Raw genomic sequence first — 23,757 nt, 5'->3', positions numbered from 1 at the left:
CGGAGGCTCCGCCCTCAGCGCTCTGCGAGATGTCCCCGCCCCCGGCGCCATCTTGGTATCGTCTTTTCTTATGTAAAAGCTGCAGGTCTACAGAAACATGGCCGACACTCTCCTCCCGCTGGAGGACGGGGTTAGGACCGGAAGTGAGGTCATGTAACCTCAGGAACCGAGTAGACTCATCTTCCTGGGGGAGAAGAGAGCTGGATGTGAGGTGAGAGGCCCAATGTATTAATATGGTCATTGGAGACCCCGACCTGAGGACATGCTGGGCCTGCAGAGCCTTCTGCCTGTCATGGTGATGTGTGGGGGAGGGGCCTGAACAGTCACTGCTCTGCTCTGCATGAGCTCAGTATTCCCAAACATCTCCAGAGACACTGCAGCCATCTCTGTCTCTGGTGGGCTGCTCTCTACTCCAGAGTGACCATCCATCCATCCACCTACCTCTGTCCCTTTCCTCCACAGGGAGCGGTGTGAGCCAAGGATGAACGGACAGGCGGACGGTGAGGTGGACTACAAGAGGAAGTACAAGAATCTCAAACGCAAACTGAAGTTTCTCATCTATGTAAGTCACCGACCCGGCTCAGAGCACGAGTCCAAATCACAGACAGCCTGCAAGGGGTGCCGGGGGTGGGGGTCTTATACAGCCGCAACCAATCACCTGACATATACCATGCCTGCTGTGGCCGGTGATCACCTGACTTCATCCACCTTTCCATCCCCCACCCTTCTCAGAAAAGGGGATTTCTCTAACATGACCCGGGCCAATTCCACCGACAACTCCTCCCATCCCCCACTCAGAGGGTAGAATCCGAGCCGACACTCACTGAGATCTCCAGGATCAGTCCAATCCGACCAGAGCCCATCCAAACCTGAAACGTTGTCCTTCTCACTTCTGACACCATTCTACTTCTTCTCTCTCCCCCCCCCTTTCTCTTTTTCTCTTCCTCCTTCCCCCCCCCCCCCTCGATTTCTTTTTTTCCTCCCCCTCTTATTTTTTTTCTACTGTCTCCTTCCTTTCCTCCCCCTCCTCATTTCCCACCTCTCTCTCTCCCCCCAGGAGCAGGAATGTTTCCAGGAAGAGCTGAGAAGAGCTCAGAGGAAGCTGCTGAAAGTCTCCCGGGACAAAAGGTAAATCGGGAATTTGGTAGCACCGGGAGCTATTCATATAACCATGTCCCCAGGTACAGGTCTGCATTCAAAGCTCTTCACAAGGCAAAATAAAAGCATACTTAGTACATCTCTACAGTATACATTTACCAGTACAGGAAAAGAGAACCTTGAATGTGCCAGAAATAGAATTTGTTCCTTCCTCTATTAATTCCTAGGCATGTGGTGTCAGCCCTGCTTACTTAATTTCTGATGTGTTAGAAAAAACTCAGACCCCATAACCCTTCCTCCTCATCTTCATAACCCTTCCTCCTCATCTTCATAACCCTTCCTCCTCATCTTCATAACCCTTCCTCCTCATCTTCATAACCCTTCCTCCTCATCTTCATAACCCTTCCTCCTCCTCTTCATATCCTCCTCCTCTTCATATCCTCCTCCTCTTCATATCCTCCTCCACCTCCTCCTAACCTCCTCCTCCTAACCTCCTCCTCCTAACCTCCTCCTCCCCCTCCTCCCCCTCCTCCCTCTCCTCCTCCCTCTCCTCCTCCTCCTCCTCCCTCTCCTAACCTCCTCCTCCTCCTCCTCCCTCTCCTAACCTCCTCCTCCTCCTCCTCCCTCTCCTAACCTCCTCCTCCTCCTCCTCCCTTTCCTAACCTCCTCCTCCTCCTCCTCCCTTTCCTAACCTCCTCCTCCTCCCTCTCCTAACCTCCTCCTCCTCCCTCTCCTAACCTCCTCCTCCTCCCTCTCCTAACCTCCTCCTCCTCCCTCTCCTAACCTCCTCCTCCTCCCTCTCCTAACCTCCTCCTCCTCCCTCTCCTAACCTCCTCATCATCCTAACCTCCTCCTCCTAACCTCCTCATAACCCCCTTCCCCTCCTCATCTTCATCTTCATAACCCCCTTCCCCTCCTCATCCTCATCTTCAGGAAGCTTACTGCTCACAAGATTTTTGGCAGGATCAACATGTATCCAAAAGGGAACAAATAAGAGAAGTTGATTGTTGGGGTTTACATACACTTTAAGTCATGAATTCTGCCCTGAATGGTTGGATTTTGTTTTGGATAGAGTCTGCTATGGTGATAACCCTTCATTTCAAGAAATTTCACAGGAAAATCCTCTGTTTTGCATTAGTCAATTTCGCCGGCGGCGTTGCCTGCTGAAAACCACATGCCGTTTCATGTTTTGTGTACAGCCATGTTGGTGCCCAGACAGGTGGTTTGGGGGCGATAAAACCAAGGCTCAATCACCAGTTTTTTTCCAGCCGCACATGTGAATGAAGCCTAAAAGAAAAGGTGTTGGCTGTAGTACAGATTCCTGTTATTGCTGTGTAATCAGAAAGCAGAGGGTCACCTACTGACTGCTGTGCTCCATCTTCTCAGCTTCCTATTGGACAGAATCCTGCAGTATGAGAACGTGGAGGACGACTCCTCAGGTACGATGATGATGCAAGAACCTGGGTGGGCTAGTAGGGAGAATTGTGGGTAATTTAAAGTAACACCCTCCTGCCTGTGTTTTTTTTATTTATTTTTGCTCAGATTCCGATATGACGGCTTCATCTGACAACAGCGACACCGAGGGAGGCCGGGACACCAGCACGCCCACGGCTAGGAGGTACGGTCAGCTCATCTTCTGTGTGCGGTTAGCAGTGTGAGCAGAAGTCCTCTGTAATCTCTTCTTATACCTTCTACAGGAAGCGAAGTCCCTCGGCTGGTCCTGCCTCCCCACCGCCCTCCTCATCGTCGGCCTTATCCTTGCATGCCGCTGGAGGCTCTTACCTGAGTGCAGTAAGTGTCACCCTCTCCTATCATAGCTAGCCTCTAATCCTCTCATGTCCTTGCCTCCTGCTTGCTGATGTTCAGCTGAGCAGCTATTCGTTTGCAGAACCTGTCTCTGCTTCGTCCAATAGAATTTCTGCTCCAAGGTTTAAAGCTGATGTCCAAGTTTGCTGTCACTTTAGTTTGTTTGGACCAAGCTGGTCCAAGAAAACTATTTTCTTCACTCAGTGCTGCAGTGTCTTTAAAAGATATGTAAAGGTTCAATAAAAATAAAATAAAACAAACATGTCATACTTACCTCCTCTATGCAGTTGTTTTTGCACATAGTGGCCCCGATCCTCCTCTTCTATGGTCCCTCAGCGGAACTCCTGGCTCCTCCCTTTTCTCAAGTGCCCTGTTGGAGAGCTGCTCTCCCTCGGGGCACTCCCATGTCCTGCTTGTGTGTCCAATGGATCTGTTTGCCAGCAGCTGGAGCCAATGGCTGCGCTGCTATCAGTCTATCCAATCAGGACCCAGAGACACCTGCTTTAGCTGGTGTGCCCGTCCCTGTTGCTGGAAAAACCGGGTTAGGGTAAGTAAAAAGGGGGGCTCTGCTGCATCACTGGAGGTTTTTCACCTAAAAGCACAGAATGCATTAAGGTGAAAAACCTTGAGGGTTTACAACCCCTTTTTAAGTGCTGTATGTACTGCATGTAACTTCAGCTACATACAGTACACAGTGCTTGTTTCTGGCTGTGACACACCTGGAACAAAACCGAGTCTAGCTAAGCACCGCTCAGCCATTCATAGGCAGCTTTGTATTCTGTGATGATTAAGCAGAAGATGATTAAAATGTTTTTTTTTTTTTTTATAAAGTCAGTACCTACAAATACTGCAACTGCTGACTTTTAAAATATGGACACTTACCTGTTCAGGGCACCTGCGATGTCCTCACCCGAAGCCAATCTGTCCGTTGGGTGGAGGCACCGCCATCTTCAGTAAGGGAGTCAGGAAGTGAAGCCTCGCGGCATCACAGCCTGGTTTCCTACTAAGCATGTGCGAGTCCTCAGGTCCCTGCTGTCTTCTGGGACCTGTGTGTCTCCCAGAAGACGGTTGGGGGGGGGGGGGGGGGGTATGGAGGGGCTGGACATGGCTTATCTACCGTGGAGCTTGCAGCATTCTATGCCTGGCATTGGAAGTAAATACCTGGATTAGACAGGTATCTGCTACCCCCCCCCCCCCCCCTCCCCAAGGTAGCAAATGTGACACCGGAGTGGGGGGAGGAATCTGATCGGCGGAAGTTCAATTTGTGGGTGGAACACCGCTTTAAACACAAGATGTATTTTTGAAACACTTCTACGTTGCTGGTGTCTGTTGTCATGGTGGCTCAATAAGGGCAATTGGAACCTCAGGATGTGAGGTCTTTTCTTCTTATTTTCAAGCTTTGTATTCTATGAAGGAGTATCAAGATTCCTCTGATTGGCTGAGTGGGAGGGGTGGGCTGATGATGTCATGCTCTCGGACTTGGCCAATCCGAGCAAGCCTTTGTATTCTTATACAAAATGCAAAGCTGCCTATGAATGGCTGAGTGTCTCTCAGCCAGACTGTTTTTTTTTTTTTTTTTCCCCTGGTGTGAGATGGGAAGTCTCTCTCGCATCCAGATCCCAGCAGTGTGTACTATATGGAGCAGAAGTTACATGCAGTACATATAGCGCTTTGAGACACTGCAGCACTTAGTGAAACAAATAGTTAGTTAATTTGGACCAGCTTGGTGACAGGAAACTTGGACATCTTTAAGGCAAACCTGCTTACTTCAGTCCCCTCCATCCCAAGCAGCATCTACCTACCCCTTCCCCAACCCCCTGCTGCTTCCTTCAGCTTCAGGAGGCAAAGGCTGGAGGTGTATGTGGAAGTTCTGGACCAATCAGTGTTTTCACACAGGAAGTCCATATTATGGAAAAGTTATGATTTCACCACTCTAGCCTATAACTTTATGGTGGACATTTTAAAGTAAACCTGGTGCTTTTACCCGGATGGGTAAATCAGATTTATTTTAAAGTGAACTTGTTGATCATAAATATTGTTGCTACTGTAAGCTTGGGATCTGTAGTCCTCGTTTTGGCTTCACGACCTAGTGAGTTACTAACCTGGAACAAGCATGCGGCCTGTGAAGTCTGAAGTGCTTGCAGTCCAGCATACTTGTATAAGTAGGGAGAGAGGGTTGGCAGGGCAAACTTTGTAGTGAAGGTGGAATCGGAGCGTCGCCCCTGGGACTTTCACAATTTAAGTAATCAATCACCAGATGGAGGTTGTAAAGGGCCAGTCTGGTTTATCTTTAAAGAGGAGCTCCAGTCTTCCCCAGAAAATAACTAAAAGCCAGCAGCTACAAATTCTGTACCTGCAGACTTGTATTAATATAAGGACGCTTACCTGTGTCCAGGGAATCCAGCGTTCTCCTCGCCCGAGCTGATTCTTTAAAATCTGCAGAAAATGTAATAGTGTGTATGGGGCCTTAGTGGGTCCTGAGGACTGGAGTTGAGAACCACTGCTCTACCGCAAGCGGGAGGAAGCATCCCCCAATGATCAGACTGTACATTGTAACAAATCACAAGGTGAAAAGGTTGCTGCAGGCACTGATCTGTGTCAGATTATTATTATTATTTATTACAGGTGCTTTATTCATTTCAGCAGCACTTTACATATATACAGTGCATCCGGGAAGTATTCACAGCACCTCACTTTTTCCACATTTTGCTACGTTACAGCCTTATTCCAAAATGGGATAAATTAATTGTTTTTCTTTAAAAATTCTACAAACGATACCCCATAATGGGGGGGTTGAATCCCATCTACATAAGTATTCACAGCCTTTGCCGTGACTGTGTATCCATCCTGTTTCCACTGGTCATCCTTGATATGTTTCTACAACTTGATTGGAGTCCACCTGTGGTACATTCAGTTGATTGGACATGATTTGGAAAGGCGCACACCTGTCTATATAAGGTCCCACAGTTAATAGTGCATGTCAGAGCACAAACCAAGCCATGAAGTCCAAGGAACTGTCGGTAGACCCCCAAGGCAGGATTGTATGGAGGTAGAGATCTGCGGAAGGGTACAGAAAAATGTCTGCAGCATTGAAGGTCCCAGTGAGCACAGTGGCCTCTATCATTTGTAAATGGAAGAAGTGTCTAACCACCAGGACTCTTCCTAGAGCGGGCCGCCCGGACAAACTGAGTGATAGGGGGAGAAGGGCCTTAGTCAGGGAGGTGACCAAGAACCCGATGGTCAGTCTGACAGAGCTCCAGTGTTTCTCTGTGGAGAGAGGAGAACCTTCCAGAAGAACAACCATCTCTGCAGCACTCCACCAATCAGGCCTGTATGGTAGAGTGGTCAGACAGAAGCCACTTCTCAGTAAAAGGCACATGACAGCCCGCCTGGAGTTTGCCAAAAGACACCTGAAGGACTCTCAGACCATGAGAAACAAAATTCTCTGGTCTGATGAAACAAAGATTGAACTCTTTGGCCCGAATGGCAAGTGTAATGTCTGGAGGAAACCAGGCACCGCTCAACACCTGGCCAATACCATCCCTACAGTGAAGCATGGTGGTGGTGGCAGCATCATGCTGTGGTGATATGTCAGTGGCAGGAACTGAGAGACTAGTCAGGATCAAGGGAAAGATGAATGCAGCAATGTACAGCGATATCCTTGATGAAAACCTGCTCCAGAACGCTCTGGACCTCAGACTGAGGGGAAGTTTCATCTTCCAACAGGACAACGACCCTAAGCTCACAGCCAAGATAACAAAGGAGTGCCCAGACCTGAACCTGAATGAACATCTCTGGAGAGATCTGAAAATTTCTGTGAACCTGAAGGATCTTGAGAGGTCCTACAAAGAAGAATGGGAGAAACTGCCCAAAAATAGGTGTGCTGAGCTTGTAGCCTCATACTCAAAAAAGACTTGAGGCTGTAATTGGTGCCAAAGGGGCTTCACCAAAGTATTCAGCAAAGGCTGGGAATACTTGTGTACATGGGATTTTTTTTTTTTTTTTTTTTTTTTTTTTAAATAAGGTCGCAAAGATTGCAAACAAACTTCTTTGCCTTCATTATGGGGAATTGTTTGTAGAATTTTGATAAAAATAATGAATTTAATCCATTTTGGAATAAGGCTGTAACGTAACAAGATGTGGAAAAAGTGAAGTGCTGTGAATACTTTCTGGATGCACCGTGCATTGTACGATCATGTCAAAGAGCTTGTGCTCTAAAGCCTTATACACACTATTAGATTTTCTTCAGATTTTTGTTTTCAAATCTACCAAAACCATATAATATAAGAGTTTCAGTTTCTATACAATCAGGCAGGCCCTTGCACTACATGTGTTTTTTTTTTTTTTTTTTTTTTTGTTTTTGTTTTTTTGTTTTTTTTTGTAAATCTGAAGACCAAAATCTGCAGAAAATCTAATAGTGTGTATGGGGGTCTTAAAGAGGAAGTAAACCCTGATGGGTTTACTTCCTCTTTGTTTCCCTGCAAAGGTAAAGCATAATGGGCTAGTATGTATCACATAGTAGCCCATTATGTGTCACTTACCTGACACAGGAGCCACCGATTTCACCGCTGTCCCCTCTTCCACGGAGTGTCTCTCTTCTTTCCGGGTATTGTGGCTCCGGCGCTGTGATTGGCCGGAGCCGCAATGATGTCACTCATGCACACGGGAGCCGCCTCTAACGGCATTTCTCGGTTAGCAGCGGCATGCACAGTGCGTCTGCGCGCCGCTGTCTTAGGCACATACGCCGTAGATAGCGGTGCCTGTCTTTTTGCAAATATCTCCTAAACCGTGTAGGTTTAGGAGATATTTCTTGGACCTACAGGTAAGCCTTAATCTAGGCTTGCCTGTAGGTCAGAGTGGTTTGTAAGGGTTTACAACCACTTTAAGTCCCTAACTCTCACATCCATACATATACATACTAGGGCCAATTTAAACAGGAGACGCTTAACCCACCAGCTAGGGATGCACTTCTATATCGGCTGCTGAAAATTATTGGCTGAAAATAGGGTTATTGGTGCTTTGCCAATTTAAAAAAAAAAAAAAAAAAGTGACTTCAATGCAACATTGCGTTCCATTGGCTTCAATGCAAATACGCCAGCTGCTAATTAAATTAAACATTTAAAAAAAAAACAAAATAAAAATTGTTAATCCTGAATATTCTGTTTTGGCACCGGAATTTTCATTTTGGTGCACCACTACTACCAGCATGTCTTTGCCGTGTGTGAGGTAACCAGAGGAAACCCACGCAGGCATAGGGAGAACATGCAAAGTCCAGGCAGGTAGTGCCGTGGTTGGGATTCGAACCGACAATCCCAGTGCTGCCAGGTGGAAGTGGATAACCAAGAACCGCACAGGCACCAGGATTTAGGCCCAGTTCACATCTATGTAGCTCTGTGTGCTGCGTTTTTTCATGGGTAGCCCGTTTATTTTCATGGGTTGCAATACCTGCGATTCCTGTTGGGGAAAAGGTCCTTTTTTTAGGAAAAAAAAAAAAAACGCAGCCACATGGAAATCACATTTGGTGCTTTTTGCACGTGTGGGAAACTGCAGCGCTTTAAGTGCGTGAGGCTGCTGTGAAGAGTGAATGACACCCCTGATCATTTTCATTAAAGCACCAGGTTCTGTGTGCAGCCAGGTGCGGGAATGCGGATTATTTACATCCCTACACCCGCATAGATGGGAACCTAGGCTTACATGATGGTGTCCTCCCTTCAGTCCAGGAAGTAGATAATGACTCGACAAAAGGCAACGCCGTCCCTCCGGATTCATTGGGGTTGGTTTACAAAAACTAGAGTGCCCATAGTCTGATGCAGCTCTACATGGTATCCAATCGGCTTCTAGCTTCAATTTGTTCAGTAAAGCTTTGACAATAAAACCCGGAAGCTGATTGGTTTCTATGCAGAGCTGCACCGGATTTTGCACTCTCCAGTTTTAAATAAATCAGCCCCATTATTTCATTTAAAGTGATTGCAATGAGAGTACTGAGACCGTATCGAGGTGAGTAGGTATAGATGTCGGTGCTTAGGGGTGGGGGGGTGTTAGCGTTACTCATCATCCCCCAAGAGATCTAAAATGGCCACCAAGTAATTGAGCTTTAGCTTCACTTTACCCATTTCTGGAGGGGTTGTGACCGGTAAGTATTGGATGTTTTTGTCTTGTAGATTTTTGTGCTTTCTCGAAGTGTGATAATTTTTTTACATAAAGCAGGTCCACTTAAAGCTGAACTCCAGGCACGTAAGGCGCAAATCAGTGCAGCTCTGTATTCATTGTTGAGTCCAGGTTCACATCTATGCGTTTTTCAGGCACGATTTGCGTTTTTTAAACTGTGTTTTTGCATGCAGTTTTCATGCATTTTGCGTTTTTGTCGAGGGTATGTGGGCTAGTATGGTTCAGGAGGGGGAGCTTACTTGCTTGTCCCCTCCCTTTCCTGACCTGCAGGGCTGCATGGTCAAATAAGGATCTTTCTTTCTTTCTGTCTTTCTTTCTTTCTGTCTTTCTTTCTGTCTTTCTTTCTTCATACCAGACCTCAGGCCGTTTTGTTTCCCCTTATTTATTAGTTTTATTTTGCCGGCAATTCTTGCGCCCATGATCAGCAGATCGCAGGTGCAACTCCAGGCTCTTGCAGACTAGTAGCGGTTTGACCAAATCTCCGATACAGGCTGGCAGTTGTTTGCGAGCAGAAAGATCAATGAACTAGGAGAGCGCTCTTCAGCACCCTCACATATCATTGAGGGCTACAAAGCCATCAGCCACAATGGCTGACAGTGCTTGTGGTCTGTTCGTGCACAGGAAACTGTAAATTAAATGACATGGCTACACTGATTTGAAATTGTAACAGCAGGTGTGGGGAGAGGATCCCCAGCCCACTGTCGCAGGGTGGGGGGGGGGGGAAATCTGGAGGCGAGGGGGTACATGCAGAACATGCTACATGTTATACCCTAAATACTGATGTAACATGTTCAGAAAGTTAAACTTATCCTTTTTAATACAAGCATTGTGTGTACCTGACTTTGATTTGCTATAGCCCATTTTTTGCCCCCCTCCCATACAGCAGAGCTCAGGGGAGAAGCAGCACATTGGTGCCAATCGGTTCATGTGCTTATAAAAGAGCAAGCGGATAGGATAGAGCAGGGACATGCAATTAGTGGACCTCCAGCTGTTGCAAAACTACAAGTCCCATCATGCGCTGCCTCTGGGTGTCATGCTTGCGGCTGTCAGTCTTGCTCTGCCTCATGGGACTTGTAGTTCTGCAATAGCCGGAAGTCCGCTAATTGCATATCCCTGGGATAGAGCATCTGCTGCTTCTCCATTCACTGTCCAGTCACAAGCTGTGAGAGAGAGGAGACCTGTAATATGACTGAGCTGCAGCAGAGAAATTAGATCTCCTCCCCTGCCAGACAGGGCTGTGCTGTGTAGCAGAGCTGTATAAATCTCAAGGCTGAATGGACAAATAAATCCTTTGACAGGTAAAACCCCCTCCTATATATGTATTGCATTTGTGAGTTTAGCGGTTTGCCTGGAGTTCAGCTTTAATGTATGGAAATATATCTGATGTTAGTGAGCCTGTCTTCAGGGTGGTCCTTTGTTCTTCTCCTGTTTCCCCCCTGAATTTTTTTATATTTTTTTTCTCCCTCCTGCCTTTCATCATCCCATCTCATGACTTGTGTTCTCTCCCCCTCCCCCAACCTCTCCCCTCCATCAGATGAGCTCACCCCCCTACACCCCGTTTCCCTCGGAATATCTGGCTCCCATCCCCAACTCCACGCCCCCCAAAACCGACCGACCCAAGAGAGACAGAAAGAACCGCGGCGTTAACCCCAAGAAGCCCAAGGTACCTGTGTGTGCGAGTCGTGGCGTGAGTACTTGAGTGCGTGATCATGTGAACACTTATAATGGGGATGTTGCCCTTTAATATGGAATTTTTTTTTTTTTTCCTCTTCCTTTTTTTTTTTTTTTTTTCTGTCCACTCCGATTCCTCTCTCTCCTATCGATTAAACTCTCCAGATTCCGCTGAGTCCCTCCTCTAGCTGCGGCGGAGTTCTTCCGTTCAGCCCCCGCTCTTCAGGTCTCTCGTCCCTTTCGTCTTCCAGCAAGCACGCGCCGCCTCCCACCATCCTCAGCACCGTCCCGCAGCAGATGTTCAGCGACGGCGGCGAGGGCAGCGGAGACGAGGGTCCCCTGGATGGAGACGAGGAGGACGACTTGGTCATAGACATTCCTGAGTAAAGTGGGGGGGGCATCTGGATGTATTCACATTTTGGGCTTGCCCGTGGTTTGTAACCGTTTACAAGGACCCCGTTTATCTCTATGGTTACATAAAAAAACACTTTGCTGCAGATTTCCTCATTCAATTTCCAGGTCAACGTTTCAATCTCTGACTCCTTCAAGGAAACGGAAACAAGATGGAGATCCAGAAGTCTGCACAATCCACTTCCTTTCAATGATCGTTCGGTGGAGATTTACACTATGTGGATGGCTAAAGATTTGACACCTGAATGTCACACCTACATTGTGGGCACCCCTCCCAATGATGGAGTTTTTCTAGTGAGGAGCACTGGTAAAAACTTAATTTCACATCCAGCCCTTCAAACCAGTGCGACTTTGAAATCGCACTACTTCAGCGTGATTTCAAAGCCACGGATCAGTGCAATTTGGATCTCCGATTTCATTGCGACCTGTGACTTCATTTACCAGAAGTCAATGCAAGTTGCAATGAAATCGCAGAAAAGTAGCGCAGGAACATTTTTCAAAGTCGCAGTGGCTTGAGACGGTTCCATTGCCAAAAATAAGGTGTGATGTGAACTGTCAAATCACATGACAAATCGCATTTGTGTGTAGCGCTTGGCTTAACGTCCCCCTTTTTTTTTTTTTTTTTTTTTAAGAAGTTACTTTGGGCCAAGCTGACCCAAACAAACTGTTTTCTGCACTAACAGGTGCGCTTGCTTGGCATGCTGTATTAAAGCTGAACTCCAGGAATTCAGCTACTTTGTAAAAACTGCAGGCCTGCCACCGAGGTGCCTGTCGCCTCCTAGACTTGCCTCCTATTACTCACATTTGACAGGTGAACTTCGGGTAACTTCTGGAGCACCAGCGCTGCATGCTGTGGTCTCAGTTCCATCAAGAGCAGAGTCCCTGGATCTGCTATGCCCACAGCTCCCTTCCTTCTGCCCATTTGCACAAGCCTTTGTATTTTGTGAATGAGTTTACATAATACAAAGGCTTCTGTGAATTGGCAGCAGATGGGAGGGGTGGGTATAGTTTCTCTGTGTGCTTTGTTCCTCTCACAGCTGGAGTACAAAAAAACTGTTGCATATATAGAGATAAGTCCCGTGGGTGGCATGCACCTAAATGTACTTAAAGTGATTGTAAACCGTCATCTTGTAAAACAACCAATTCAGTTTAAAATGGAAATGAAAGGCAAAAAATTTGTGTAAAGATAAAAAAAAAAAAACATCTTTTTCCCTCCTTTCTTTTTATTTTTTATTTTTTTATTATACGTGATCACATTCCCTCTGTTCTCAGCTGCATAAGAGCTGGGGGTGGTGAAACGGCAGTACACTGATCTTCCCAGCGAATACCTATGCAGGGGGCGATGTCCGAACAAGTCTGACCATTGGAGGAGAGCAGGCTGAGCTCCCAGCATAGCTAGAGAACTAGGAACATTGGATAAAGGTATGCACAATGTGCAGAAGAAAACCCTTCATGGACTTTAAAGGCAGAACCACATGTAGAGTATATAGAAGGCAAAAGTCAATTTTATTATTGCACACATCCAATACAAAGTCATTATTTAATTTTTTTATTTTTTTTACCACTCAAGCCCCGGACCAATTTGCAGCCAAAGGACCAGGCCCCTTTTTGCGATTCGGCACTGCGACGATTTAACTGACAATTGCACTATAAACAAAAATATAGCGATAATTTTGAAAAAAATTTAATATTTTTTACTTTTTGCTATAATAAATATCCCCCAAAAATATATAAAAAAAATTTTTATCCTCAGTTTAGGCCGATACGTATTCTTCTACATATTTTTGGTAAAAAAAAAAAAATCGCAATTAGCGATTATTGATTGGTTTGTGCAAAAGTTATAGTGTTTACAAAATAGGGGATAGTTTTATAGCATTTTTATTAATACTTTTTTTATTTTTTTTATTTTTTTTACTAGTAATGGCGGACACGTCAGACATTTTTGACACATTTTTGGAACCATTGTCATTTATACAGCAATCAGTGCTATTTAAATGCCCTGATTCCTGTGTAAATGACACTGGCAGTGAAGGAGTTAACTACTAGGGGGCAGTGTAGGTGTTATGTATGACGTTATGTTTTTTTTTTTTTCTATTGTAGAGGGGCGTGGCCTGGCATGTGACGTCACGGATCGTTCTTCCCTATAAAAGGGAAGAGACGATCGGTGACAGCCACACAGGGAAGCACGGGGAGAGGTTTGTTTACACAGACCTCTCCTCGTTCTTCAGCTCTGTGACCCGATCGGGTCCGCTGGTCCCACGGTCACAGAGCACAGGACTGGGTCGGGAGGGCGGCGCGCTCCTGACCCACGACTGGGCACTTAAAAAGCAACGTACAGGTACGTGCTTGTGCCCAGCCGTGCCATTCTGCCGACGTACATCGACGTGAGGCGGTCCTTAAGTGGTTAAGAGACATTAAACATGGAGTTGAGCTTTAATAATACAGGATACACCGATATTTTTACTCCTCCGCCCTTGTGGTAACAGATTGGGGAAGTTTTCAGCAAGACTTTGCCACTAAAAGCAGAATTCCAGCTTTACTATTACTTTAAATAGTTAGCTGACCCAAACAAACTATATACTTTACATAACTATGCAGCCAGTGTATGTGCTGTATTATACTATTGTAGCATTGGCTACATACAGTAAGCGGCACTGTGTTCTTTGATAAGTCACCCACACAGCTGCCGGAAGTAGATAGTTGGCTGGACGGCCTCACCACCATTCAGAAGAAGCTTTGTATTTTATTTTTTTTTATAAATATGAGGCTCTGTCCGAGTGGCTTAGGCTGGGAGGTGGGCGTATGAAGTCGTTTCTACCTCGTCCAATCAGGGGAAGCCTGTATGAATTGATTTTAAATACAAGGCTTCTCCTGGACGACGGAAATGCATTCAGGTTGACTGTATTTAGCCAAAACACAGCACGGTGTACTGTATGTAGCTTACGCTATTACAGGGGACACAGAGGCCACAAAGTTATGTTAAGGAAATAGTTAATCTGGTTGGGGGAACACCAGGCACCTGCATAGTAAAGTAATTATAAAGGTAAAATAACAACATATATTTGCCTCCACTGTGCAGCTAGTTTTGCACAGAGTGGCCCCGAACCTGCTCTTCTGGGGTCCCTCGCAGCTCCTCCCCACATCTGATAACCCCCTTGGAGAAGTGCTGCCCCAAAGGGGGTTACCTTGCGGGGGCACTCTCCCGAGTCCAGCATTCGGCTACATAGAGGCCAAATGCAGGACTCAGCCCTGCCCCCCCGGAGCTGCCATCACTGGATTTGATTGACAGTAGCAGGAGCCAATGGCCAGGTTTTATGTATTACCTTAGGGGAGATGCAGACTAGAATACTGCAATCTCTGAGCAGCAAATGATCTCACCTGTGATGTATTTCGGTTATCTTGCAAACCTGCCCTGTTAGTGGGCCCTGAGGACAGGGTTGATTTAGAGGGACTGTAGTGAAAGTTCAGGGCGCCGTACACTTCATACATCCCTGCTGGTTGGAAGGAACTTGGGTAAAGGGATTGTAAAATCTCCATGTTTTTCAACTTGGTACATTCTATGCATGAAGCTGGGTTCACATATGAGCAGGCGGTGGCGGCTCACAGCAGGAGTCCAGTGCGTCCTCAGTCCCCTGTTTTCAGGTCTGATATCGGCATCATTTTTCGGACCTGAAATGGACCAAAAGACTCCCAGGGTGCCTGTGCAAATCGCACCGTAGCTGCTACGGAAATATGTGAACCGGCTCCATAGAGAGCCGGTCACAATCTCCTGCTGTGTGAAACCCGTATTCCCATTCGCACTAGTGTGAACCCAGCCTTAAAGTGATTGTAAAGGATCGTTATGTTTTTTATTTAAAAAAATAAATATATATATATATATATATATATATACAATTACCTCCACTGTGCAGCTTATTTTGCATAGAATGGCCCCGATCGTGCTCTTCTGCGGTCCCCTGGTGACTCCTCCCAGATAACCCCCCTAGGAGAAGCACTCTCCTGAGGGGGTTACCTTGTGGGCGTGCTCCGGAGTCCAGCATTTGCATCCACAGACATGTATGCCGGCCTCTGCCCCGCCCCCCATCATTGAATTTGATTGACAGCAGCGGGAGCCAATGGCTGCACTGCTATCAATCTATCCAATCAAGAGCCGGGACCCCGTGGAGAGAGGGACAGCACGTCCCCGCCGACGAGATGAAGGGGACTCAGGTAAGTTAAATAGGGGCGGACTGGTGACTGACAGCTGTTTTTTCACCTTAATGCATAGGAGGGATTAAAGTGAAAAAACATGAGGGTTTACAAACCCCTTTAGGCCGTGTTCACACCGCTGCGATGCGGGAACGCCGCGAATCCGCGGCGTTTTCCCGCATCGCATTACTCCCGCCGGCAGTTCACACTGCCCTATGCGGACGGCTGGGAGTGTCAATGAAATGTTAATGACACCCCCAGATCCGTCCGCATATCGCAGTGCGATCTGCCGACTCGCACAGGAATCGGATCGCATGGTGTGAACCCCCATGCGATCCGATTCTGTTGCGGACCAAAAAAAGGGTCCCGTGCGAGTTTGCTGCGGGAGCGATGCGAATTCAGCCATACTATCTGTATGGCTGAACTCGCATCGCTACGGAGATCAGATGTGATTTGCGGTGCGAATCACATCCGGATCTCCCCCCGCAGCAGTGTGAACCCAGCCTTAAGGTGAAAAACCATCTGTGCTGCAGCTGCCCCCAGAGCCCCCCCCCATTTTTTTCTTACCTAAGCCCATCCGTTCCAGCGATGTGCACTAGCCGCTGTCTCCATCCTCATTGGATAGACCAGGGTTTCTCAACTCCAGTCCTCAAGGCGCCCCAACAGGTCATGTTTTCAGGATTTCCCTCAGCTGTGGTAATTACTCAGGCAGTGAAACTGATCAAATCACCTGTGCACAATAATGGAAAACATGACCTGTTGGGGCGCCTTGAGGATTGGAGTTGAGAAACACTGGGATAGACTGATGGCAGAGGGAGCCATTGGCTCCCACTGCTGTCAATCAAATCCAGGGGGCGGGGCTGAGTCCCACTGCCTGTCAATGGACGCAGTAGCGGGACTTGGGAGCACACCTGCACGGGTGCCCCCCAGGGAAAGCGTCTCTCTGTGGGGGCATGCGATTGAAGGAGAGGAGCACTGCTGGGAGACCCCAGAAGAGTGGGATTCGGGCTGCTCTGTGCAAAACCCTTACACAGAGCAGGTAAATATAACATGTTTGTTTAGGGAAAAAAAAAATCGAGCCTTTACAATCCCCTTTCAGAGCTGAACTCCAGGCAAAGTGAATATCCTCCTTTTGCAGAGGGGAACTCCTGTATAGCAAAGGTTATATGTTCGTTTAGGTCTAGGCGACTAGGAGCCTCCACCCCGCCCCCCGCTGCTAGGCCGATCCCTACAGCCTCTTATACCCTACGCTCCGGCAGCCGCAAGCCCTCTGACATTCAGCTGCGGCTTCAAAGTAGCGTGACTTTGAAGCCAGTTCCCAGCAGGACCTGCATACTTTTTTTAACAGAAGTCAATAAGATTTAAGTTGAGGGTCTTACCTAGAGATGAGCTTTTTCTTTTTTTTTTCCCCTGCCTGAGGTGGGAGAGGTTGGACACTCTGTCAATCCCCTTTTATTTCATTTTATTTTTTATTTTTAATACTGTCTATATGCATTGGGCAGATTGACCTCTTTGTTTGTTCTGGTGGCCATTCTGGTCACCAAGAAAGACGGAGAAGGTCAATCCAAACTTTTAGCGTTGTCCCCAGAACAAAAAAAATCAAGGCGAATGTTCCCGGGGGGGGGGGGGGGGGGCAGCTAAGTGTGGAACTCCTCTCACTTCCACTTGTGTCTCTAGGACAGGAAGTAAGGGGAAATATCCCCCATTGGTACACAGACAGCAAATAAAATAACCTGTCAGGGTTTTTTTTTTTTATACTTCCCTGCAACCATGACTCACTTCTAATCTATTTATTTGAATTGTGTTGTCTGAGTCTGATTACATTTCCTGTGTATGTCTGCTCCGCTCTATTGTCTGTAGACAGTCACGGACGGCATAGTAAATGGTGCACATTGATCAAAGTGAGGGCAGTGGGCATCTGAGGGTTTTTATTTTATTGTTTTCAATCTTTAATTTGCAATAAAATTTGATCGCTAAAACCTAATTGGTTTCCAGCGGAGCCATGCCTTGCACCTCTGCATCAGTGTAAAAAAAATATATATATATATATATAATATGAGCCAGTGTCTAGCATGAAGGTAATATGTGTGTGCTGTTATGTTTTGTTTTTATATATGTAGCACCATCTTATGGAAGTTTGTTTGTACTGCATGCTGAATAAATTGAATTTGCAAATGTAATGTCTGCCATGTCTTTTTATGATTGTATCCATCAAGTTTCTTCGTGACCGAGCCGGTGATTGTCCTAATTGATAGGAATACATAATAAACATGTACTCAATATTTAAAGCAACCTTGTTGCTATTAAATAATAAATAAAAAGTTCTGTTTGCATAGACAAGAATTGAAGAGATGAGCATCCAATACACGTCTGGTTGTGTCGGGTCTTCCTGTGTGCACTATGGTTCCCCAGCATCCAGGGTCAGGCCATGCATATGATACACCCAGGAGCCCCCCCTGCAGCTGATCCTTTACCTATTACTAACTTACCTTGTCTTGTTATGCACAATATCTGAATGGAAGCAGCCATGTTGGTAGAAAAGCGGGGCTTTGCTTTCTCATGCCAGAGCCAGGTTACTTATTTAGTCATTTGGCTTTTTCAGAAGGGCTTAAAAAAAGTGGAAATCCCATATTTCATTCAGCATTGGTTTCTATAATCTAGTACATTGACTTTATATATTTTAAAGACTCTTTGTGAGGTCTCCTGGGTCTGCACAACTCATGTTACCATTATGAGGGGTTCCCACCATCCATGTGCTGAGTTCCTGGGTCTGCACACCTGCTGTACCCATTAGAAGGGGTTCCGACTATCCCTGCCATTCCCATTATGAGGGGTTCCCACCATCCCTGTGCTGAGTTCCCGGGTCTATACACCTGCTGTGCCCATTATGAGGGGTTCCCACCATCCCTGTGCTGAGTTCCCGGGTCTGTACACCTGCTGTACCCATTATGAGGGGTTCCCACCATCCCTGTGCTGAGTTCCCGGGTCTGTACACCTGCTGTGCCCATTATGAGAGGTTCCCACCATCCCTGTGCTGAGTTCCCGGGTCTGTACACCTGCTGTACCCATTATGAGGGGGTCTCACCATCCCTGTGCTGAGTTCCCGGGTCTGTACACCTGCTGTGCCCAAGCCTGTGTCCTCATGCTGTTATAAGAGGCGGACCATCCATCAATCAGGATGTGACATCCCACCCATTGTGTTCTTTTTTTAGTTGCTCGGCATGGAGGAGGAAGGAGGGACTGGGCTGTCATTTTGAATGACAATTGCACGGTCGTGCAACACTGTACCCAAATTTTTTTTCCCCACAAATAGAACTTTCTTTTGGTGGTATTTGATCACCTCTGCGCTTTTTATTTTTTGCGCTATAAACAAAAGAAGAGTGACAAGTTTTGAAAAAAAAACCACAATATTTTTAACTTTTTGCTATAATAAACATCCCAATTTTTTCCTCAGTTTAGGCCGATATGTATTCTTCTACATATTTTTGGTAAAAAAAAAAAAAATTGCAACAAGCGTAAATTGATTAGTTTGCACAAAAGTTATAGTGTCTACATAATAGGGGCTAGATAGCATTTTTGTTATTATTTTTTTTTTACTAGTAATGGTGGCGATCTGCGATTTTTATGGTGACTGTGACATTGCGGCAGATACATCGGACACTTTTGACACTATTTTGGGACTATTCACATTTATACAGCGATCAGTGATATAAAAATGCACTGATTACTGTATAAATGTCACTGGCAGGGAAGGAGTTAACACTAGGGGGCGATCAAGGGGTTAAATGTGTTACCTAGGGAGTGATTCTAACTGTAGGGGGAGGGGACTCACAAGGGGAGGAGACCGATTGGTGTTCCTCTGTACTGGGAACACATGATCGGTCTCCTCTCCCCTGACAGGATGTGGATCTGTGTGTTTACATATACAGATCCACGGTCCTGCTCTGTTATCGGGCACTTGTGGATGCCCGGCAGACATTGCGGCCTCCGGGCACACCCATCGGCTCCCGAGTGCCGCGGCGGGCACGCACACGCACCCCCCTAGACGGCTAGGAAGCCCAGGACGTCATATGACGCCGGCCCAGGATGGGAGATCCCTCCTGCGGCTGTCATTTTATTATGGGTGGGTAGAGAAATGGTTAACCACTTGCTTACTGGGCACTTAAACCCCCCTCAGTCCCAGACCAATTTTCAGCTTTCAGCGCTGATGCACTTTGAGTGACAATTGCGCGGCCATACAACACTGTACCCAAATGAAATTTTTATCATTTTTTTCCCACAAATAGAGCTTTCTTTTGGTGGTATTTAGTTACAGCTCGGAGTTTTATTTTTTGCTAAACAAACAAAAAAAGATGCAAAAAAAAAAAAAAAAAAAATCATGTTTTAATAGTTTGTTATAAAATTTTGCAAACGGGTCATTTTTCTCCTTCATTGAAGTGCGCTGATTAGGCGGCACTGATAGGCTGCACTGGTGGGCACTGATAGGCATAGTTAAGGCGGCACTAATAGGCACAGATAAGGCGGCACCGATGGGCACAGATAAGGCGGCACTGATGGGCAAAGATGGGCACAGATAAGATGGCACGGATGGGTGGCACGGATAAGTGGCACGGATGGGTGGCACGGATGGGCACTGATAGGTACCACAGATAGATGGGACTGATGGGCACTGATAGGTGGCACTGATAGGTGGCTCTGATAGGTGGCACTGCTGGGCACTGATGGGCGGCACTGCTGGGCACTGATGGGCGGCACTGCTGGGCACTGATGGGCGGCACTGGGGTGCAGCACCTGAGGCAGATTTTGGGTGGCACTGTGGGTGGCACTGCTGGGTGGCACTGTGGGTGGCACTGTGGGCACTGCTGGGTGGCACTGTGGGCACTGCTGGGTGGCACTATGGGCACTGCTGGGTGGCACTGACAGGGGGGCACTTACTTTATTTCAGGATGGCACTGCGGGTGGCAGGTGGGCACTGGCAGGGGGCAGGTGTCCTTTTAAATTGCTGGCCGTGATCGGGACTGATGTCCCGAACACGGCCGCCGGCGATCGGCTTTTTTTTTTTCTCCTCGCGCTGTCAGCGCGAGGAGGAATACTAGCCGATTACCGGCTCCGTTTTATCACATGATCAGCTGTCATTGGCTGACAGCTGATCACGTGATAAGGGGTCGGGATCGACCCCTTACACGGATCGGTGATCAGGCGAGTCTCACGGACTCGCCGATCACAGAGCGCGCCGCGCGCGCCCCTCAGGGGGCGCGCAGGCCGCTCGTAACCGGGACTACGTCAATAGACGTAGTCCCGAAAATGTGGGTCCGCGCTATTGCCGTCATTTTGCAATAGCGCGGATCCCAAGTGGTTAAAGGCCTATGTAAACATTCGTCTTTTTTTTTTTTTTTTTTTTAAACAAACTTACCTCCTCTGTGCAGTTGGTTTTGAACAGGGTGGCCCCAATTCTTCTCTTCTGGGGTCCCGCAGCGGCGCTCCTGGCTCCTCCTCTTCTTGAGTGCTCCATCGGAAAAGCGCTCTCCCTCGCGGCACTCGTGCGGGTGCGCACCTGTGTCCTGCTGCTGCATCCATTGACACAGACAGCAGGACTGGGCTCCCGCGTCATTGGATTGGATTGACAGCAGCCAATGGCTGCACTGCTATCAATCTATCCAATCAGAATCCGAGACACCGGCTGGAGTGGGTGTGCTCGTCCCTGTCGATGGAAAGACCGGGTTCAGGTAAGTAAAAGCGCGGCTGGTGCACTACAAGAGGTTTTTCAGCTCCAATGCATAGGACGCATTGAGGTGAAAAACCTTGAGGGTTTACAACCCCTTTAATTTCCACGGTGAGTATAACAAGCATGCTATTCCGCATATACACACAGATTTTACTGTTGTGGGTTTAGTAATACTTTAAGGTGGTCAGATGAGACTAAAATTCCATTATTCAGGCAAAACACTAAACTATATGTCTGGCGGTAATCCAATACAGCTCACCATCCAAATAACACCATTCCTACAATAAAGCATGGAGGTGGTAATGTCCTGTTATGGGGATGTTTCTCTGCAGCAGGGACTGGAGCACTTGTCAGGATAGAAGGAAAAATGGATGGGGCAAAATACCATAATTTGAGGAAAATCCACTGCCCTCGGCCAGATAGTTGTCAATAGGAAGAAGGTTTACCTTTTAACATGACAATGACCCAAAGCACACAGCAAAAATGAGTGCACAGTGGTTGAAGGAGAAAAAAAGTAAATGTCCTTGCATGGCCTAGTCAGAGCCCAGACTTAAACCCCCGTTGTAAATCTGTGGAATGGCTTGAAGACTGCAGTCCACAAACTATCACCCTCAAATTTAACTGAACTTGAGCAGTTCTGCAAAGAAGAGCCGGCAAATATTGCAAAGTCTAGATGTGAAAAGTTAGTAGAGACAAATTCCAACAGACTAAAGGCTGGAATTACAGTGAAAAGTGGTTCAAGAAAATACTGACATAAGGGGGTAATCCTTTTTCCAACTCAGTGATTCTGTTTTTGATTTATTTTTTTCCTGACATTTTGGAGTTGTATCTTTCACTTGGATGTTATAAGTTGTTCTGAGTAAATACAGCTGGATAAAACAAAAACTGTGTCCGTCTTCATTTCAGGCTGAAAAGCAACAAAATGTCATTTTTTTAACCTGACCGAATGATCGCCACAGCGCAGGTGTGAATTTCCAGGAGGCTGTCATATGACGGCCTCCCCTGTGCACGATCCCTGCGCACACCCTACAGGGCGTGCCCAGAGTGCATTGTGATCACCGAGTCACTGAGACTCAGGTGATCACTGATCCAAGTAAGGGGCCAGTCCCGACCCCTTACCATGTGATCAGCTGTCAGCCAATGATGTAAACAATAGCTTGGTGATCGTTTTTCTTTTCTCCTCACGCTGACAGCGGAGGAGAAAAAAAAAGCCGATCACCGGCTTTCATCTTAAAGAGACATCGGTCCAGAAAAGAAAGAGGCAATTATGCCATGTCATTTATAGAGTAACAGTGCCCACAAGTGCCACCTATCAATGCCCAATAGTGGTGCCAATCAGTGCCACCTAGAAGTGTTGCCTATCAGTGTAACCGATTAGTGCCCATCACTGCCACCTATCGATGCCCATCAGTGCCATCTCATCAGCGTACATCAATGACGGACAAAAATTACCCGTTATAAATTTTTTTTTTTTTTTTTTTTAATTCTGTGTTTTTACATTTTTAAAAAAAGAAATAAAAATCGCACACGTGATCAAATACCACCAAAAGAAAGCTCTATTTGGGGGGGAAAAATGATAAAAATGTAAAAATTTTATTTGGGTACAGTGTCGTATGACCGCGCAATTGTCATCCAAAGTGTGAGCACACTGAAAGCTGAAAATTGGTCTGGATGGGGGGGGGGGGGGGGGGTTTAAGTGCCCTGTAAGCAAGTGGTTAAAGGGAGGGGGGGGGGTTGATTCTTTTCTATACCAACTGTATGAACAATTCTAAAACAAAGTTACATTCAGTCTGCACCTTTCTCATCAGGGTCCCCAACAGACTCCCCCTTGCATCAGGATTCCCACTGGAGTGGCCCCTTACATCTGAGTCTTCCTATTATCAGAGTCCACGTCAGACTCCCACCTTACACCTGAGTCTTCCTATTATCAGAGTCCACGTCAGACTCCCACCGTACATCAAGGTCCCTATCAGAGCAGAGACTGTTGGGCTAGATAAAACCTTGTAGCGGGCTGGATGTGGCCTGTGGGTTGTAGTTTGGAGACCTCTGGAGTGGTAAAAATCCCTGACAGTTTCCTTTTTTTCTGTCCCAAAATGTTTTCTCTGGAGATGTTCCATGTGTTATATATGCCAATGGGCTTGTGTAGGGGGCCACACCTTGGGGGGGGGGGGGGTCTGTGTAGATTTCTGTAGCATGTTCTGTCCGGTGTCTTGTCAAATAGGGTCCTCCATCGGATGCTGTCCTCTGCGTACTGCGCATGCGCAGTACACAGGAGCACAGATTCCGAAAATTGCCGAGGACGAACGGCGCCTGCGCCGTGAGTCCAGGTTCTATCCCCACTATCCAAGTGGACATAGAGTTAGAATAAAAAAGAGCCGAGCGCAGCGAGGCCGAGCCCGAAGCGTGGCGAGCGAAGCTCGCCCGCGAGGGGCCCTCTAAAATTCTAAACCCTATGTCCGCTTGGATAGTGGGGCTACCTCCTCCACTCACGGCGCAGGCGCCGTTCAGCTTCGGAGATTTTCCGAAGCTTCGTCTGCTCCGTACTGCGCATGCGCAGTACGGAGCGGACACATATGGATGGCCGGACTCTATTAGGCAGAACACCGGTGTGAGAACACATGACTCAGACTCAGAGTGGGTCAGTTTTTTGCCTTTATTGAGTGCAGTTATCAGAAGGAGACTGTGACATG

At 47.0% G+C, this 23,757-nt stretch overlaps 1 protein-coding gene across 1 annotated transcript; it reads left to right on the top strand.

The window, feature by feature from the left end:
• Positions 1-14: 14 nt before the first annotated feature.
• INO80E (INO80 complex subunit E) lies at positions 15-12,369 on the top strand. Its single transcript, XM_077447357.1, has 8 exons — positions 15-211; positions 463-562; positions 1,058-1,128; positions 2,485-2,537; positions 2,641-2,716; positions 2,796-2,889; positions 10,607-10,735; positions 10,909-12,369. Exons 1-8 carry the CDS (start codon positions 30-32, stop codon positions 11,128-11,130), a joined length of 927 nt encoding a protein of 308 aa, XP_077303483.1. The 5' UTR covers positions 15-29; the 3' UTR covers positions 11,131-12,369.
• The last annotated feature ends 11,388 nt before the right edge of the window (positions 12,370-23,757 follow it).

Source organism: Lithobates pipiens, unplaced genomic scaffold (assembly GCF_037356315.1).
Source record: "Lithobates pipiens isolate NorthernLeopardFrog02 unplaced genomic scaffold, aLitPip1_a1.2 Scaffold_22, whole genome shotgun sequence".
In the NCBI taxonomy this organism is placed as follows: Eukaryota; Metazoa; Chordata; class Amphibia; order Anura; family Ranidae; genus Lithobates; species Lithobates pipiens.
The sequence above is the reverse complement of the archived record's forward strand: the minus strand, read 5'-3'. Positions and strand labels throughout refer to the sequence as shown.